At 38.5% G+C, this 19,879-nt stretch overlaps 1 protein-coding gene across 1 annotated transcript in view; it reads right to left on the reverse strand.

Annotated features, from left to right (window-relative positions):
- Positions 1-206: 206 nt before the first annotated feature.
- LOC129744760 (ATP-binding cassette sub-family G member 4) overlaps positions 207-19,879 on the reverse strand; it is an 84,236-nt gene continuing 64,563 nt past the window's right edge. The window contains exons 3-7 of the mRNA XM_055737454.1: positions 14,155-14,344; positions 11,231-11,615; positions 10,652-11,170; positions 864-1,120; positions 207-800 (exon numbers count right to left, since the gene is read on the reverse strand). Of these exons, the coding sequence (XP_055593429.1) occupies positions 450-800; positions 864-1,120; positions 10,652-11,170; positions 11,231-11,615; positions 14,155-14,344 (1,702 nt within the window). The 3' untranslated portion in view covers positions 207-449. The remainder of the gene's footprint in view (positions 801-863; positions 1,121-10,651; positions 11,171-11,230; positions 11,616-14,154; positions 14,345-19,879) is intronic.

Below are 19,879 nucleotides of genomic sequence, written 5' to 3' on the forward strand. Positions count from 1 at the left end.
TTTGTCATTTTTGTCATTTTTGTCATTTTTGTCATTTTTGTCATTTTTGTCATTTTTGTCATTTTTGTCATTTTTGTCATTTTTGTCATTTTTGTCATTTTTGTCATTTTTGTCATTTTTGTTATTTTTGTCATTCAATTAAAAAAATGCAGGAATTTTCGGATCCAATAAAAATAATAACTGTTTTCTTTTTTCAAGATTTCGCCTATTTAATAAACATTTCTAAAATGATATTATCACATACAGCAGTGATTTATTAAAATTTTATCCCGCGCATTCAAATTAAAATTTTCCCGACAACATACTTCGAAATCCGTTGATAACGATAAATTTATACCACAGGAATGTCAACACGATTATTTTAACTATACATACGTTGAATATTGTTTAAATATATGCCCCAAATCGAATAACAGCCTTACTTGCTTAGAAATGGCCTTTGGACCCGATCAACTCTTATTCTTCAAACGGTAACGCATCACGTAGAACGCCGTCACCCGGAACACGAAAAAGATCACCGTCAGTGCAATCACAGCCTCCACAAAGTCCGCTCCCACCATGTCGATCTCCTTTAGGAATTTTTTCGGCAACACAAAATGGCAGTAGGTTTCCGTTTCCGCGCACTCCATCTTGGGCCGATCGAAGCCAAAGATGGCCGCCGTTGCCCCTTGAAGGGCATATTTGAGAAACGAGACGTAGAACAGCCAGTGCATCATCGGATGAGCATCGCTCAGGTGGATGAAGAACCCACTGAAGATCAGGAACGGACAGATGAAAAACGGTCCAAAGATGGCTCCGTTCTAAAAATAAGGGATTTATTTTTAGTTTCAACTTCTAATATCTATGAACTTTCTTTTACCAACCTTCACATTGAAAAGCGATGCCACCAGAATGCCCAATCCTTGGGCAACCCAGGCCACCATTAGGCAAATGACGGTGAAAAGTGTTATCCGGAAGGCTTCCGGTGGTTGTCCAGTCATGTAGTAGGTGATCACGATGTAGGTCACGGTGCAGAGCATCTGAATCGGAATGTCGGCCACCGTCATGGCGATGTAGTAGGCCCGCAACGAATACCATCGGTTAAAGTGCTCCCGCGTTATGATCGGAAGCTCCAGGGGGACTGAAATGAGGGAAGTAGGTGTAAGTTTTCTTGATTTAATAGAGATATGTACATTAGCGTGGCATTAAAATTCTTATAATTCTTGTTACAAAACTTTACAAGATTTTTACGTAGCCAATGGTACAAAAAACTGAGTTCTAATCATGATAACATCTCGCCTTAAACCAATACGATTAGATGTTTAACGGAATAGATACTAACAGATTGAACACATATGATTGTTGATAGCGACTTCAAAATTTGTAAAATACGAGAAACGTGGTGTTGAGAAGTTGCTTAACATATCTCACTAGCAGGATCACCAATGTTGATTTGGTGGGATCGCCAATGTGGAATCCCCAGGTTCCTATTTTTAAGGATCGCAGAAAACTGACACACAACTGTCCTGATAGCTAGCGAGATGCGTCAGTTGTGCTACTGATTGCTCATGAACGTTTGTCTCTCATTCATGGCTCTCGTGGTGAGAGAGCAAAGTGTAACCAGTAGAGTAAAGTGAGGCAAGCACTAGGCTTTTACAGTAAACGACAACACTGAAACTAGCAACACTGAACCGGTTTGACAGGTCATCGAGTCAGCTGATCATATGTGTTTTTGTTTGTGGTTTGGTTCGCGCACGTCGGAGAAATGAGATAAGTTTAAGTTTTTCCAATTTTTATGTAATTTTATGCGTATTTGGAAACATTATTACGCTTCGTGGAAATTCGCTAATCAAATTTGCATACGTGACAAAGGACACATAATTAATATAGATTAAATCGGTGGAACACTCATGCCAGGATATGATCGGAATATTTAGCACTTTTAGCTTTACTCACAAATGGTCGTAGGGGGCAAGAGTACGCAGGCTTGGTGGGGCAAGAGTACGCGTTGGTTTCCTTCGTCTTTTTGATAGCATTTGGAAAGCTAACCCAAAGAATAATCAAGTTTTCAATAATCAGGACGTACAAAAGGAAAACCAGCCGGAAGATTTGCTCTCCGGAGATGCTGGAAAACGCCAGGCAGCGGTTGAAGGACAGAGAACCGAAGCGCCGGATTGCTGAAAGCCTCGGGACTTCGGAATCAACCTTGCGTAAACGCCTTCAGAGGGTAATCAACAGAAGATATGTTTGTATTGAATTGTGAATAACAATCATTTTTCTCGACCAGGGATTCGGTGCTGAAGTCCATGGACAATTCACTTCAGTTTTTACTCCTCAGCAGTCAGAGGATCTCGTAAATTACGCTTTTTACGATCTGACTTTCAGTGATTTGCGTCGCTTCGCCTTTGCTGAAGCGAACAGCGTTACCCATAAAATCACTGTTTTATTTAAATTAATGTTTATGAAATAAAGGTTTTGTTTTGTTTTATAAACGATTATAATGATTCAAGACCTCACTTACACCGGACCAGAATGGAATACAATGAGCTTATTATATGCGTACTCTTGCACCACCTCATGCGTACTCTTGCCCCACTGGTGGGGTAAGAGTACGCTTTGGTAATTTTTTGAAAAATATGATTTTTTATCAATGTTTACAAACATAATCAACACTTTTTGCGTCATACAATCAAGTTAAAGAGCCTTACTTTAATTTGGTTTAATAACTATGATCGATACTTTGTTCTTTGAAGAGATACAATAAGTACACAACTAAGTGCGTACTCTTGCCCCACTTTACTCTAAGTTCACTTACTGCTTGGTTGAACGAGGATCATTACTGAAGCGTGTTGAAACGCCTGTCTCGGAAGTTTCTAGTGGGTAAGGAAGGAGGACCACCCTGAATCCACGAGAACAAAGGAAGCAAAAACAGTTGAGTCAACTCTTCTAAAAATATGACAAGAGATGTCAAAGCACCAGCAACGCACCACGAATACAATAGGAAATGGTGGGAAGAACAGAAAGGCAAGCTACTAAGCCGTTATGGTGTCAAAAATCTTTCTCGGAAACGGCATCACTTTGAATGGAGATTTTTAGCCGACCACTATAGACAAAGCCACCGAACTACCATTTAGCAGCTATTTTGTACCCTCTCTCTAACATGGCAAATATAATTTTTCTCTCATCATGTCCAAACAGGACCCCGTATTTCTAGTCAGGAAAACCTAACTTGCTGTGCTGCGCTCCATGACCCGACTCGGCAAGCACTTTACGACCAACTACTACCAACGCGTGAGTACTCTATACTCTGTATTGACGAACCCACAGTGGGACCAGGTCTGCCGATTGGCAAGCTGCTTCGAAAGCTAGTGGTATCCAGTGGTGTAAGTTACCAGATCCACGCGACTCCCATTTCAGCCAATAACGATGACGAGATCTTCAAATATTGGAGTAAAGGGTGTCCACGATGAAATTACCACACTATGAAATGGCTCTAACCTTTTCCATCGCTAAAACGTTGGGAATCGCGAATTCCACGGTGTCGTGAGTGATAAAGCGGTTCGAAGAACAATTGACCACCGATCGAAAGCTCAGAATTAAAGGAAAAAGTATTCCGTACAACACCAAAAATCACAACCGTGTAGTTGGGGCCTCCAACCGAAACCCGAACGCCTCCGTTCGAGATGTGGCTAGCTGCACCTAAGCCATATTTTTGTCCAGAAAACCAAAACTAGGGCTGGGCTTCGAACGATCAAGGTACAAAAGGCCCCTAATCGCGACGAGAAACAGAACAAGTCCTCCAAAACCCATGCCAGGAAGTTGTACTTCAACATGCTGACGAAAAATGGATGCTGCATCATGGACGACGAAACATATATAAAGGCCGACTTCAAACAGATCCCGGAAACCTGTTTTTCACGGCAAAGGATATGTTCAGCATTCCGGAGCATGTTCCCATTCAGAAAATGTCCAAATTTGCGAATAAATTCATGGTTTGGCAAGCCACCTGCACGAGTGGGAAGCGGAGTGTACCTTTCATGACCCAGGACACGATGAACGGGCAGGTGTATATGAAAGAGAGCCTCTAGAAGCGGCTGCTTCCTCTCCTGAAGGCCCACAACGTCCCAAAAATCTTCTGGCTGGATTTGGCCTCATGCCACCACTCCAAGGACGTGCTGAAGTGGTATGCGGACAATAAGGTCGATTTCGTGCCGAAGATGTTCAATCCTCCCAACACTCCGGAGCTCCGACCCATCGAGAAGTACTGGGCGATTATGAAACAGCACCTTCTTAAACGACCTAACGTAGTGAAGGCAGTCGAGGAACTAAAAAAAATATGGGTTTACATGTAAAAAAACGGTTGATTCACAGGTTGTGCAGAATCTTATGGCCGGGGTTAAGGCCAAGGTGTGGGCATTTGCGTATGGACTGTAAAAAAATACGAGTAAAATGGTAAAATGAAGCTTTATTGTCATTTTTCAATCCCTGAAATTCTATGGCAATCGAATGAAAACACGAATTTTGCGAATCTTTTTTGTATGTGGCAATTTCATCGTGGACACCCTTTAATAGCCAGCGCTGCTTCGCTTTCATCACCGGGGCGCAACGATCTTGGCACTTGGGAGGCCTCAAAGCCCCTCGACTGAGTCGTGCAGTTTCCTGCCAGCGTCTTCAGCCATCCCAGCCCTGAGTTCGTTGGAGCCTACTTTTCCAGACAAGTACTTATCTTCTTCTGGAACAATTTCCCGATGTGATGAATTTTCATCCAATCACAGATTCTACAATCACCAGCAATACTCTCTGGTTTCTTCATTGGCTTTATGACCAGGACGAATCGATTTTTGCTCTTTGGCGACCCCAGAGCCAACGTCATCAGTTGTCCTGACTTTGAGTTCATTGTAGGCAAGGGGGTTCTCCAGATCACTTTTACAGGCAAGTATCCCAACACGACCAAACCATCTTGCTTGCGTTCCCAGTTTCCGCTTTACCACAGATCCATATCGCAAAATCATCCGTACGACGCTCCTGCTACGATCTCTACTGGGTTTTCAGCTCCGGGGCGCAACGAATAAGGCCTTTTGACTCATTGGCGCTGTTTTGTGCTTGAGTCAACAGTCGTCCAGGCCCTGAGTTCGATAGTGGCGAAGGGGTTCTTCAGCCTGCACTTTCAGGCAAGTATGCTGTCATTGGTCGTTCTTCTCCGCGTGATGGATTATGTTCTCCAGTGATCGTCGTTCCCGCCTTGCACCCGAATCGTCTGACTCCATCAGTTTCCTCCATCAGAATGTCGGCGGTGTGAATTCGTGTGTTGTCGATTACCTGCTTGCTACATCATGCTCCAGCTTTGACATCATCGCCTTCACTGCAACATGGCTGAACGACCGAACGTTTTCCTGTCAGATTATCTGTCAGGACTACGCAGTATTCCGATGCGACTGTAGTCCATTAAATAGCAAAGAGTCAACCGGAGGTGGAGTGTTACTTGCTGTGAAATCTGAACTCCCATCTATGCTAATCGATGACAGCTGCTGGAATGATTTGGAACTTTCATGGATCCGCATCGATCTTGATGACCGGGAGCTTTACTTGTTTGTAGTGTACGTGCCTCCCGATCGTTCTGAAGACCAGTTAAGATGACATACTCGGTAATGGTGATTTCAACTTGTCCGGTTCGAAATGGTGTTCTTCGCAAAGTGGTTTTCTGTTTCCGGATCCCATACGTTTTTCGTTTTCGGTATCCTCCAATATCTGTTTAGATAGCTTAAGTACAGCGACTCTGCGTCAAATCAACAATACAGAAAACGAAAATGGTCGATTGCTCGTCCTTTTCTTTGTCAACCAAGGGTTTAGAAATCCAATAATTGATTTAGCTCCTGTTCCCCCTGTAAAAGCTGCCCCACATCATCCCGCTTCAGTGATCTCACTCGATGTTGCCAGGATATTGGCTCCCGCAGAGAAAACAGGATCTTTCTATCATGATTTCTAGGATGCCGACTTTGAAGCTATCTCCCTCGTTCTGAATTCTATCAATTGTTTATTTGGTAACAAAACAATAAAAATTATAAAAAAAAGTCTACACAAACTACCTTGACCTAAACGCTATTAAATTTGTAACGTGTCTAGGCCAATGAGACCGCAGCGGTTCTCGTAGCTTGGAAGGTGGAACGGATCAAATCAGTTCAAATGGCGTAGAGCAAACCGTATGAAACGTCGTTGTAATGCTTCGATCCGATCAGCGCCATTCCGATAGAAGGGGCTCCAAACTGCCGATGCATATTCCAGGATGGAACGAACGAGGCTGCAGTAGAGGCTATTCAAGCAGTATGCGTCTCAGAAGTACTTCGTAACGTGGAAAATAAAGCTTAAACATCGAGAAGCTTTATACACTATATACAGTTTGTATGTGTCTTGAAGTCAAGTTTTTGATCAAGAATCACACCTAAATCTTTGATGTGGTTCACACGAGCAATTAAGTGATCCGAAAGGAAATAATCGGCGGAAATTGGATGCCTTTTGCGCGAAAAAGTTATGACGGAATATTTATTGCGGTTCAATGCCAGGTAGTTGTTGTTGCACCAGGTAGCAAAAAGGTCGAATTGTCTTTGTAGTGAAGCAGTGTCTTCGGGGCCTTTGATTGCGTTGAACAATTTCAGATCATCAGCGTAGGCGAGTTTGGTCCGTCAAGCAGTAGAAGAGCGTCGTTAAAATAAATAAGGAACAAAATCGGTCCTAGATGTCTCCCTTGTGGAACCCCGGAAGAAGCAGTAGCAGAATCCTCAGTTCGAACGGTCAGTTTTCTTCCGATCAGGCAACCGCAGATTCCAAGACGTTCGAGTTTTGCAATAGCAAATTCAAGATTAACCTTGTCAGAGGCGGCGGACAAATCTGTGTAGATTACGTTGGTTTGGATACCCGCTGTAAAACTGTCTTGCACAAAGTATGATAATTTCATTAGGTTCGTACTAGTTGAACGGTTGAGCTTAAACCCATGTTTGTCAATGAGAAAATGGGATCCAGGATTACCAGTTCGAACAATTTTGCAATTGCGAATAAGGCAGATATTCCTCTGTAGTTATTTATATCCCTTTTGTCACCTTTTTTGTGAACAGGAAACATATAAGCATCCTTCCACAGCGAAGGGTAAATGGCTCTGTCCAGCGAAGCCTGAAATATTTGTTTAATTGGAGACAATAAATGAGGCATAAAGCGTTTCAGAAATGTGGCGAGTATTCCGTCCGGTCCCGAGGAAAGAGAGTTTTTCATTTTAGCAGTCGCCTTTAAAATGGTTTTCTATTCTATTGCAATCATGTTTAAAGATGAGTTTAAGGAAGAACGTTTCGAGCAGCGTAAGATATTTGATAGGCAGAGATAAAACCAGTAGTGAAAACACTAGAAAATGTTTTAGCGAGCAGATTACATACATCGGGATCCGAACATGCCGTTTCGCCCTCCAGGAACATGTTGGTTGGTAGTCCAAATTCTCTCCTTTGATCTTTGACATGTTTCCAAAACGATTTGGGACTGTTCTTGAAGTCTCGTTGCAGTCACGTCATATGTTCCTGCAGCATCGAGAGCTAGCTTATTTGTACGCAGAATTAAGTTTACGGTAGTGGTCCTTAGTGGTTTGTGATTTGTGCCTAATATAACTGCGAAGGGCTTTGTATTTAAAAGTTTTCATCTGGCGTAGTTCTTTGGTAACCCAGCTCTAGAACTTCCAGTTACCAAACGTTTCGGAACAAGACGATCGATAGTGATATTGATGATGTTTGAAAATGTTCCTGCCGCGGCATTGGGATCCGAGAGTACGAGCTCGGATTCCCAATCTATAGAGTCTAGCACATCAGAAATAGCTAGAAAGTCTGCGTTCTAATAATCGTGATAGAAAGCAACTGGTTTATGAGAAGAAAAATCCGAGCCAAAAACCTCAATCGTGATAAGTAAAGTGGGATGATGCTGAACCAATTTAACCAAAGGCCCATGAGCCAACCAAATTGTTGGCGCGCATAACTCCTTCATTAACATAGATCAAGCATACGCTCGTTTTCATTTTCTACGCAATTAATCTGCTGGAGAGAGGCTGTGCTTAAGGAGTCTACAAAAATTTCAGACGGTACCGAGAAAGACTAACGAGCTGGGTCAGGATACCAAAATCCAACTTGAGCGGGGCACCATTTAATATTCGGTAAAATGAAACCACAGATGATAAACATGTCGTCTTCACTATCGATCGCCATGTGCCAAAACGCTGCGTTGATGGTGATCTACGAGCTCCCTGGGCTACTAGAGAACTGCGGCGACAGAAAACTGCTAAAAGGTGCGCTCTTCGAAACTGCAATAAGCACAAGAGCCTCAGCACGAAAGAGGAATACCGTAAATTGAACTGCTTATAAAAAAGCCAGCCAGGCTACAGCGGAATTTCAAGAGAAATCCGAAGTGGTTCTGGAAGTATTTCAAAATCCAGGAAAAGAAGCAGGATTTCCTTCCCACATGTACCTGGACGGCGATATTGCTAACACTGACCCTCATATCTTTTATCAGTTTGCTGCGAAATTTCCGAACATTTTCACAAGCTAGGCCGCTTGGGCTCCTGTGCATCTCTACTGGAGTGGTTTCGGAACTACTTAATGGGACGAAAGTTGTCCGTTCATACTGGGGAATCCTTCTCAAGACAGTTTCTTGGGTCTTCCGGAGTGCCGAAAGGAAGTCATTTAGGACCAATAATTTTTTTTTATTTTAATTGAATGATGTTCTCTCGCTTCTCGATGGCCCAAAACTCGCTTATGCCGATGATTTGAAACTGCATCACATCATCAATGGTCAAGACGACATCGATTATCATAGTAAATGCTCGATTTTATCTTTTTCTCACAAACGGCACCCTCTTTATTCTGAGTACATTCTCGGGGATGAAACAATCCCCCGGGTTCAACGCCTCTGCTGTCTGGTGCACTTTCTACCAGAATGGAGCTGAATGAATCGAGGCTATCCAGCGCTTCATTCGATATGCCCTTCGACACCTGATCTGGCAAAATCCTTTTCGTTTATCCAGTTATGAAAACCGTTGCCGTCTGATTGATTTGGACACGCTCCAAGTCCGAAGTAACGCTACACGTGCTTTGATCGTTGCGGATCTCCTCACATCGAGGATGCTGCTGGAAGCTATTCCTCTCAACGTCCGACCGCGAGGATTGAGAAACCAGAATTTGCAACTCTACGTTCCCGTTCGGCTGAATAACTATAAGTAAACCAGAATTAGCTTCACTTTTGACTGCAGCACAGCTGACCTCATCAATACGAACATACTGGAGAGTTCAGTTCAGCACCCATCGAAACGTGGAAAATCGACGACAGCGGAAGAGGCAGCGAGTGTGAATTTTCCAGAAGAAAAAGCACCGCCTGGAGGAGGAGGAGCTCGAGGAGCTGGAGCAGCTGCATCGTTCCCAGGAAACACGAAAGTTCTATCAAAAGCTCAACGCACCCTGGAAGGCTTCGTGCCGCAAAGCAAAATGTGCCGGGATAAGGACGCATGCAGGAGATCGAGACGGTAGGAGAAGGTACATTTCCGGCGTAGCCAACGATGAAGAGAAGCCACTCCCAACGATGAGTGAAGTTAAGGAAACCTTTCGCCAGCTGAATAGCAACAAATCGGCTGGGAAGGAAGGTTGATGGTCCGGATCTGGGGCACAGAACAACTGCAGAAGGAGGTCAAGAAGGGCGACAAATTGGACTGTGAGAACTAACGAGCGATCACTATCCTCAATGCCACCTACAAAGTATTGTTTCAAACCCTATTCGCCTCTTAACTCTATAAGCAAACAGAATCGTGGGAAGTCACCAGGACGGCTCAACGTAATATCTGCTTTCTGACAAAATTGGCATAGTCGGCAGAATATCTGCGGTGGTGGCGGAGATCTACCGCGAATTGAAACGCAAAGCAGGAAGGTTTGGGTTGCTGATTAATACGTCCAAGACGAAGTATATGCTGGCCTGCGGACCCGAGACCGACCGAGGCCGCTTGTAGATTAATAACAAGATCACGATGGCAACAAGCTCGAAATAGTCGAAGTCATTGTAGTTCTCGGCTCACTAGCGACCGCAGACAATGACTCCAGCCGTGAGATTCGGCGCGCATGCTCAGCGGAAGTCGTGCCTACTATGGACTTCACAAGCAACTGCGGTCGAAAAGACTTAGCCATCACACGAAGTGTAACCTGTATATGACGCTCATTAGACCGGTTGTTCTGTACGAGCACGAAACATGGATAATGCTCAAGAAGGACCGGCACACACTCGGAGTATTCGAGCAACGAGTGTCAAAAACCATCTTTGACGGCGTGCTGAAGAACGGAGTTTGAAGGCGAAGGATGAATTACGATCTCGCGCGTCTTTACGGCTAACCCAGTATCCAGAAAGTGGTGAAGGCTGGATGGATACGCTGGGCAGGACGTGTTGTGAGAATTCCTGGCGAATGTGGGATGCCCGAGAAGTTGGAGAACAGTTGCCATGGACAGAATGAACAAGAGAATTTGTTCATCAGGTTATGTTGTGAGAAGGAACACCTAATAAAAAATCTATGTGATTAAAGAGGAAACTATGTTCATTATATTTTGAAGAGGAGGGTTAAAATATCCACCTACATACTCATCCCTTTTTTTCATGATCAAATACTTACATGCCATAGTCATCGAACTGAACGCCGTAAACATCAGGAACATGATCGAGAAGAACACGTAGTTGAAGTTGTTGAACACCTGTGCCGCCTGATTACCGATGCCCAAATACAGCATTCCGATCAGGGGAGCGATCGTACAGTGGATGATGAATCGCATCGTCATAAGCGACCGATCTCGACTCAGTATCAGAAAAGTCCTCAGCAGCAGCAACGAAAACTGTCGACAGAAGCTGGTAGTGTAGACTTCGTCCCTTCCGCACCATTTTTCCGGATTAAACGATAGCTTTTTGGCAAGTTTCTTTGGTTTGGCAAGTGCCGATGACTGATTTAGGGATGGAGATTCCTCCTTGCTGGCAGGAAGAGGCGATGGAAGGTCGAGGGTTACAGGTGACTCTACGATTGGCAACAGGAATGGTGTAAATGGTTCCCGATTCCGGTAGCTGGTACTTCTGCCGTTATCCGTTTTGGCCACTAGCTTATCGTTAAGACGCCCGTAGTCGTGGGTAGCTATTTCTAATACTGGAATAGAAAAACCATGAAAGTTTGGGAGGAAAAAATTGAGATTTTGATAGTTCTTACAGAAATCGGACGGACTGTAGTACTCCGGGCAAACGATGTCGATCTCCTTCAGGAATGGCACGATATTGGCACTGGCCCCGGTGTAAATGCATTGGCCCTCGGCCACCGTAAAGAGATGGTCGAACATGTTCAGCAGCAGGGCCGACGGTTGATGGATGGTACAGACTATGGTTCGGCCTTCGCGGGCCAGCTGTTTGAGCAGCTCAACGCACTTCTTGGAGGTGGAATTGTCCAGGCCACTGGTGGGTTCGTCGAAAAACATCACCGGTGGATTATTGACGATCTCCAGTGCAATGGCGAGGCGTTTCTTCTGACCCCCGGAAAGCATGGCGGTGCGGGTCTTTTTGTGCTCCTGCAAGCCTATGGCACAGAGGATTTCGTTCATCTGGAAAAGAAAGAATCAGTGAATTCCGAAGTTTCGATTGCTTAAAGCATAACTTAATGAAAATTTTCAAAGCTCAGTCAAATACTATAAATAATATTAATCTCAACTTGAACGAAAAAAAAATTACGACAGTTTCTGAAAAGAAAGACATTTCAAATAAGAGGAAAGAAAAAATTACAAAAAACGACATTCATGACAAAAAGGACAATGATAAAAAAGACAAAAATGACAGAAATAAAACAAAAAAGACACAAATGACAGAAAGGTGACACTGAAATAACACAAAAATGACACACAAATGAAAAAGAAAAGAACACATAAAAGTGACAAAAAAATGATACAGAAATGATACAAAATAACACAAAAAGGATAGAAGAATGACACAAAAACGGCACGCAAATGACACAAAAATGACACGAAATGACAAAAATGACGAAAAATGACAAGAATGGCCAAAATGACAAAATGACAAAAATGACAAAAATGACAAAAATGACAAAAATGACAAAAATGACAAAAATGACAAAAATGACAAAAATGACAAAAATGACAAAAATGACAAAAATGACAAAAATGACAAAAATGACAAAAATGACAAAAATGACAAAAATGACAAAAATGACAAAAATGACAAAAATGACAAAAATGACAAAAATGACAAAAATGACAAAAATGACAAAAATGACAAAAATGACAAAAATGACAAAAATGACAAAAATGACAAAAATGACAAAAATGACAAAAATGACAAAAATGACAAAAATGACAAAAATGACAAAAATGACAAAAATGCCAAAAATGCCAAAAATGACAAAAATGACAAAAATGACAAAAATGACAAAAATGACAAAAACGACAAAAATGACAAAAATGACAAAAATGACAAAAATGACAAAAATGACAAAAATGACAAAAATGACAAAAATGACAAAAATGACAAAAATGACAAAAATGACAAAAATGACAAAAATGACAAAAATGACAAAAATGACAAAAATGACAAAAATGACAAAAATGACAAAAATGACAAAAATGACAAAAATGACAAAAATGACAAAAATGACAAAAATGACAAAAAATGACAAAAATGACAAAAATGACAAAAATGACAAAAATGACAAAAATGACAAAAATGACAAAAATGACAAAAATGACAAAAATGACAAAAATGACAAAAATGACAAAAATGACAAAAATGACAAAAATGACAAAAATGACAAAAATGACAAAAATGACAAAAATGACAAAAATGACAAAAATGACAAAAATGACAAAAATGACAAAAATGACAAAAATGACAAAAATGACAAAAATGACAAAAATGACAAAAATGACAAAAATGACAAAAATGACAGAAATGACAAAAATGACAAAAATGACAAAAATGACAAAAATGACAAAAATGACAAAAATGACAAAAATGACAAAAATGACAAAAATGACAAAAATGACAAAAATGACAAAAATGACAAAAATGACAAAAATGACAAAAATGACAAAACTGACAAAAATGACAAAAATGACAAAAATGACAAAAATGACAAAAATGACAAAAATGTCAAAAATGTTTCATGTTTCTTGCTTAAAAAAAATTCAACAGAATTTTTTTTCAATAAAAAATCTATAAATAATCGAATATGAATAGGAAAAAGATTCAATAATCTGAAAACAGTTTACTTCCTCGAAACGAGTGAATAAATAAACTTGAACAATGTTCTTATTCACATTACGGTTATTTTCCAATGAAAAAAACTTTGAATTCGTTGAAAGCTTCAAGATTATCGAAGGGATTCCATTTGGCAGAGCCGATTTCATAGCCCAAGGGCAGTCGATAAACATAGCTTTAGCCTATGCCGTGTTGGTCGTAATCAGTCACATCACAAACGATGATAAGAAAACCAAAACATAAACTTGGTCCGATAAGGGCGGAAAAAACAAACCCGGAAAACCTTCCCAAAATCAATTAGAATCCACGGTGTTTCGAGGGCTTGGAACTCATCCCAGAGAGTTTGGTTCCATTTGCTCGTTAAAATTCCAAATTTTGCTAAATCAGTAAAATGGGATAGGTTTATCGTTTAGGGTTTGATGTCATTTGCCGTATCTTGTAGAAACACATGAATCCATAAAAGATAGTAAAAAGATATGATACTGAACTCGGTAAACTGAACCCTTTTTTTGGCTAAACTATGTACATACCCAAGCTTGCCAGATTGTCCGCTTTTTCCCGGTTTGCCCGGATATAAAATACAAAATTTTGGAAAAGTCAGACCGGCTGCCCCGGATTTGCCCAGATTTATTCAATTTATTTGCCAAATCAAACAAAAAAGGCAATTGTGTTGTTGATTTTTTTCATTTATGCGTCCTAAACGAAATTTTTTGAGCAAGTTTAAAAAAAATCATGAAAGGTTTCCTGGAAGCGTTCTGTTGATTTTTGCTGAGTAATTCCTGAGTTTTGACCAAACTTTTCCGGATTTCCGGAAAAGCCAGTATTTTTCCGGCCTTGATACGTGCTGATAAGTTCTAGCAACCTTATACATACCCTTATTTTCTTGCTGGCCGGGCTGAGTTCGGTTCCGATTTTGAGATTGGCCGAGAAATGCATCGCCTCCAGGACGGTCAGATGCGGTTGCAGATCGTGGGCCTGCATGATGTAGGCTGACTGGCGCCGGAACTGTTTCAGCTCCCGCTGCTGCCTGTTGATGAAGATTTCTCCGGTGAAATCGCTTTCTCTGTTGAGGAAGAAAGAATTAATTTGAAAAAAAAATGAATCAGTTGTATCAGAAGTTATTCAAATTATAAAGCTTAGATTGTTATTTCCGGTGAAATTTAGGCATCCGTCCGAAGTTATTATTGAATAATTAATGACAAACCATTTGGGTTAAACAGTTTAATGGCCTTGGTGTGAAAAAAATTCAAATTTTGGCAATTTCACGGTTCAGTTACAAACTTCCGTCATGCACTAAATGAGACCTACAATTATTGGGATAATTACTGGTAAATTACATGGTTCAAAAATCAAGAAAGATCCACTGATGATGCCAAATAGTTGCGGTAATAACTTGATGAGCATCTCGTAACATCCATGACATTTGCTATTTGTTATTGTTTCTCGATTGCGACTTAAACACAGATGCTGAGGCTAAGTTAGGTATAGATTTTTTTCAATTGTGCATTTTCAGGAATAGAATGAAATATGTCTTAAAACTAAAATTTTCTGCTTCAGTTCATGACAACCTGAACAACCTTTCATTGAATAAACATCAAATAAGGGACAGAAAAAATAGATAAATATTGCTTTGAACATGAAAAATATAATTTTCGAAAACATACTGAGTCTATTTCATTTAATTTTAATTCTACAGCAAAATGATAAAATTTTATTGAGTGTTTTTTTTCTAACTTTGTATAACAAATGAAACTAGTTTACAAAATTTATAAAAAATTGTCAACTTTTTTGATCGACTTAAATATCTTATATAAAATTGGGCGCTGAATATGAGGAGATAGGATATCAATTAAAAAACGGTATTTTTGGCTTCTTCCTTCTGATAAGCTTACGATTAATTTTAATTTCAAACTGATGAGATTTATCATCAACGCCGGATTAAGGGGAGGGGGGCAGTTGCACCGGACCCTTCCGGCTACCCCGAGGACAAAAAATAGGGGTTTTGCTCTGAATAGTTATCAAATTATTAAACTATATTAAAGTTCAAAATTTATGAAATTTCAAACTAGGACGAGAGGTCAGAATTTGTTACTCATCGTATGTAATACAAATTTTATTGGAAAAATATATTTTCAATAAAATTTTCCTCAGATTCCTTCATAACTTGGTAAAGAAACATACACACATTTTCATTACAGTAGTTTTTCGATTTTATCACTGTTCGATTTTCCAATACTTGCTAAGCTCACGCTTTATTTTATCACGGTTATTGTTTCGATTTTATCACGTTGTTTTTTGGAAATCATTCATAAACCATTTGCCGTTTTTCTATTTTAGTTTCAAGTTTCGCGAAATTCACAGTTTTACCATTATCACGGTGAAGTAAGCGTGATAAAATCGAAAAACTGCTGTAGTTCTAAAATAAAATGTGGGACATTGGGTATAACAATTAATTTCACATTAGATAGTGCGCATTACAAGTGACATATGAACATCTAGAGTAAGGTTGCCAGATTGTCCGGTTTCATCCGGCCAGGTTGCCCAGGTTTGATTTGAAAATATCCAGATTTTGCGCGAGTCTATTCACTTTATTTGGCAAATCAAACAAAAAAAAAACAAATTATGTTGTAATAATTTTTAAATAATGCGTCCAAAACGAAATTTAAAAAAAATAAACTTGTAAAAATCATCATGAAAGCTTTTTTGGAAGTCTAAAATACGATTTTCAAATTGTCAATAAGGTTTGATGAAAAATTATTTTTTTCATGTTTTTTTCTTGATTACTAAGTACTTTCTAAGTTTTGACAAATTTGCTCGGATATTGCCGTATTTTTTTTCGTCAAATTAGGAATCAAATGCCCGGATTTTGACAGAATTTTGAATAAAATTACCCGAATTGGTCGGCGCGGGTATGTGCTGAATAAATTCTGACAACCTTACCTTAGAGCAAAGCAGCTATAAGTGCATAAAAGCTGTTTTCGAGAAAACGCGCTTGAATGTCTTCATTGTTTCTTTCTCAGAAAGTTGTAACTTTCATTCAATAGGAAAAGTATGATGGAAAAATTTTATAAATCTAAAAATTTAACCAAATATAGGTTGGTACATGAAAATCGTTATGCATTATGAACTCAAAATTTACCATTTTTGAACTTTCACCATTTTGATTCTGAAGGCTTCATATGGGTTGAGCAAACTGTAAAATGGTAAAGTAACGTTAAAACTTTATAACTTTCGACAAAGCAATAAATATTTACAAACCATAATTTTTATGAAATCAAATAATTTTTGATAAGTGCATCAAAAATTATTTGATTTTTCAAAGAATATTTTTTTCACTATTAGGAGATATCTTCAAAATTTCACTGTTTTGATATTTCAATTTATCAATAATCCGAACTCTTTATTTTTTAAATTCAAGTACAGAGTTTGATCCAGAGATTTTTAAAATCTGATAACAAATATCGAATACGGTTTTTTTATTTCTCAAATTTCCAATTCATATCTGCCAACATTCGATATCAGAGTTGTGAAGTTTGGTTCTGCTTGTTTTCTCAGGTTTAACCAATGATTTAATTGAATATCACAAAGGTCATTTTTTTTTCTTAAGTTTGAGCCGTTTCTAATAATGAAATAAAAAAAAATTCTCAAGTTAGTTTTGATGTTAGTTTTTGTTATTATAGACTGATTTCGAATTCTTATCTGGATGACTGAACCTAGCTCTCGGACTGGAGTTTTATTTAAATCTCTTTATATTGTTTAATGTTTTATTTTTATTTCTTTTTTACCTTTTAACTTTTTTTTATAATTTTATTATAGAGATTTTCAGCTTTTAGCTGGTTCATCTCTTTAACTTTTTATTGAATTTGATATGAATACTCATATTGGAATTTAATTTTTTTTCATTTTGTCGACTATTCAAATTCTATTGTTAAGTTTGTTATTTGAATTATTCCTTCGAACGTCATTGAGATTCTGCTATACAAAACTGAATTTCGTTTAATAATATTGCTATTATTTTATGGTTTTTTTTTATAATTTGAAACTTCATTTGAATAAATTTTTAATTCGCTTTTGGAACTTTAACTGAGATTTTCTAATTTATGTTTTAAATTTCTAATGCAAAAGCCACTTGCTTGTTTTAATTTTTATTCTGCAAAATAATTAAGACTTGAACTCTGAATTGTATTTTTGTGATTCACAAATACATATATTTCTGAAAAAGATTTTTTTTTATAATTCTGACTTCGACTTTTTCAACTGAAACTTTATTGTAAGGATGAAAATTTAATCGGAATTGATCTCTCGAGCAAGGTTACCGAAATAAATTCTGTGTTTTTGAGAAAAATAATTCTGACTTTTTGTGATTTTACTCAAAAATTCTGTGATGGATTTCTGAGATGCAATTTCTTTGAATTTCATAGAAAACTTATGACAAATTTGGTCTTTTCCACACTTAGTTGGGCGAAATCATTCACCATTACCAATCTTATCATACATTTCTAACTTAAAGTAAGAAATCTAAACTTGATGCTGTAAAAAAAATTATAATTTCGGAAATCCACTCAAAATTTAAACATTCTGTGAAAACTGTGATAAATTTCAAAATTCTGTGTTCTGTGACGCAGATTCTGTGATGAAAATTTGCTCAAAATTCTGTGAAATGACAGATTTTTCTGTGATTTTGGCAACCTTTTTCTCGAGTTTGAATAAACGTTCTGCAGTTTTATTTTGCATTTATTTTAAGCAGTAATAAAGCTTGTTAATAAAAACCAGATTTTTGCGAGGTTTCCAAAACTATAAATTTAGGTAAAAATCGGTTGAGAAACAAAAGTGATATATCGGCTTTAGTCAAAAGTCTCAAATTGACCCTTCAGGGACTGTAACGGGTGAAAAATTCAAGGACGGATGAGGGTCAAATAGTCCTTGCATTGTACCACCAATTTAGCTAAACCTTATTCCTTGCTACAGTAAATTGAATACCAAATCATGCATCAACTTTGATCGAACTTTTCTGATCTATCAAAATAAATGAAACCTTAATGATTCAGCTGTCGTGGTAAAAACAACACCTATTGATGCATGACTTTGGTTTTAGTTTGCCTCCAAATTCAAGCAAATTGATGCTAGAATTAAACTTTATTTTTCCTTCGAAAAAAAAATACATTAAATTATGCTATCATTTTGGCTCATGGCTCATTTTGTCTGTTGTTTGTAATTGATTCGGACATCAACGCCTGTTCGGGATCTTACGTTTCGTTACTTTTAACAACAATTTTCCCCTAAAGTTCTGGCTGTTTGCGCTTATCCAGGTTCGGCTGTAATTACTATTTTAATTTAGCTTAGCTTGATTGTCTACTCATATCCACCTTAAATCATTGAACTCAAAAGGCTTCATTTACAGGTTTTTTCAAAAATCGATTGTAGAGGAACTTTGTGTTTTTTACATGTGTTTTCAAACCACACATTTCGAATTCCATGATCGCTGGCGTGGCTAAGCAGAACAAGTTCCACATCACCAATAGTTGCTACTCCGTGATTAATCGAGGCCATCAATTTAGCACCAAGTCCGGAAGAATGGTGCTTGGGATTAGCAGCCATTCTCATTGTACAAATCTGATGCTCTCCCTTTTCTATATGATTTATATGATTAATAACGGTGCCGGCCACGTCCTAGTAGTCAATGGGGAAAAGGAAAGGATTGTTTGTAAAATACTCTTTAAGTTCAACTAGCAACCTCTCGCTCCTGCATACTCAAAAAAAATTGAATAGTCAGAACCAGAGATAAGTTAGTGGACTATGGAACCAAACTATGGAAACCGTCTATACGTCTGCGAATCCATATTCAAGTATCCAAGAAAGGGGTTGTGTTAGTTGGTGAAAGGTAGGGATCAGGATCTATTTTGGTAAATGGTGCAATCATGATTTTCCTACACCTCCTATGCTCCTAGAAATTTCCTAAACTAAATCCAATTTCTATGAGGCATTTGATAAACATGCAATAAATATGGATCGAGTTAAATATTGAAGGCAAATAAAAACCATCCATATTTCTTCCTTGATAAACTAGCTCTTTTTCCTTACCCTGATCCCTGTTGAAGCTAAAAAATTACAAATTGGCGTTAATGGATGAAGACGGAAAGCAACTTAAAATGAAAATCAAATATATTGTAATAATTAGACATAAATTTTTCGTTATTGTTTTTCTATGATTATTGCCTTTATGAAAACTCTTGGATTCCTCTCTTTTTACTTTTAGAAGTCTTTTTTTTAAAAACCCATAAAGAGTTGATAAACTGATTTCAAACATTTCAAGGACTTTCCATCCATATTGTGAAGCATGAAACAATACAACCCAGCAAACATTTTGGTAGGTATATTTCTCAACAACTTTGTTATATTTATTTATTTATTTATTGTCTTCGAGAACAAATGTTTCGCACAGACTAATTATAATGATAGTTGCCTTAATCTATTTTTGTACACCTGTTTTGAGATTCCAAAATCGAAGATGCTAGCACATTGATTGAAGTAGCGGTTGCACGTGTCCAAAGGGTTGTAGAAACTATAAGTAGTCCGATGACCGGGAATCCAGAGGAAC

This window comes from Uranotaenia lowii, chromosome 2, assembly GCF_029784155.1.
Source record: "Uranotaenia lowii strain MFRU-FL chromosome 2, ASM2978415v1, whole genome shotgun sequence".
Lineage (NCBI taxonomy): Eukaryota > Metazoa > Arthropoda > Insecta > Diptera > Culicidae > Uranotaenia > Uranotaenia lowii.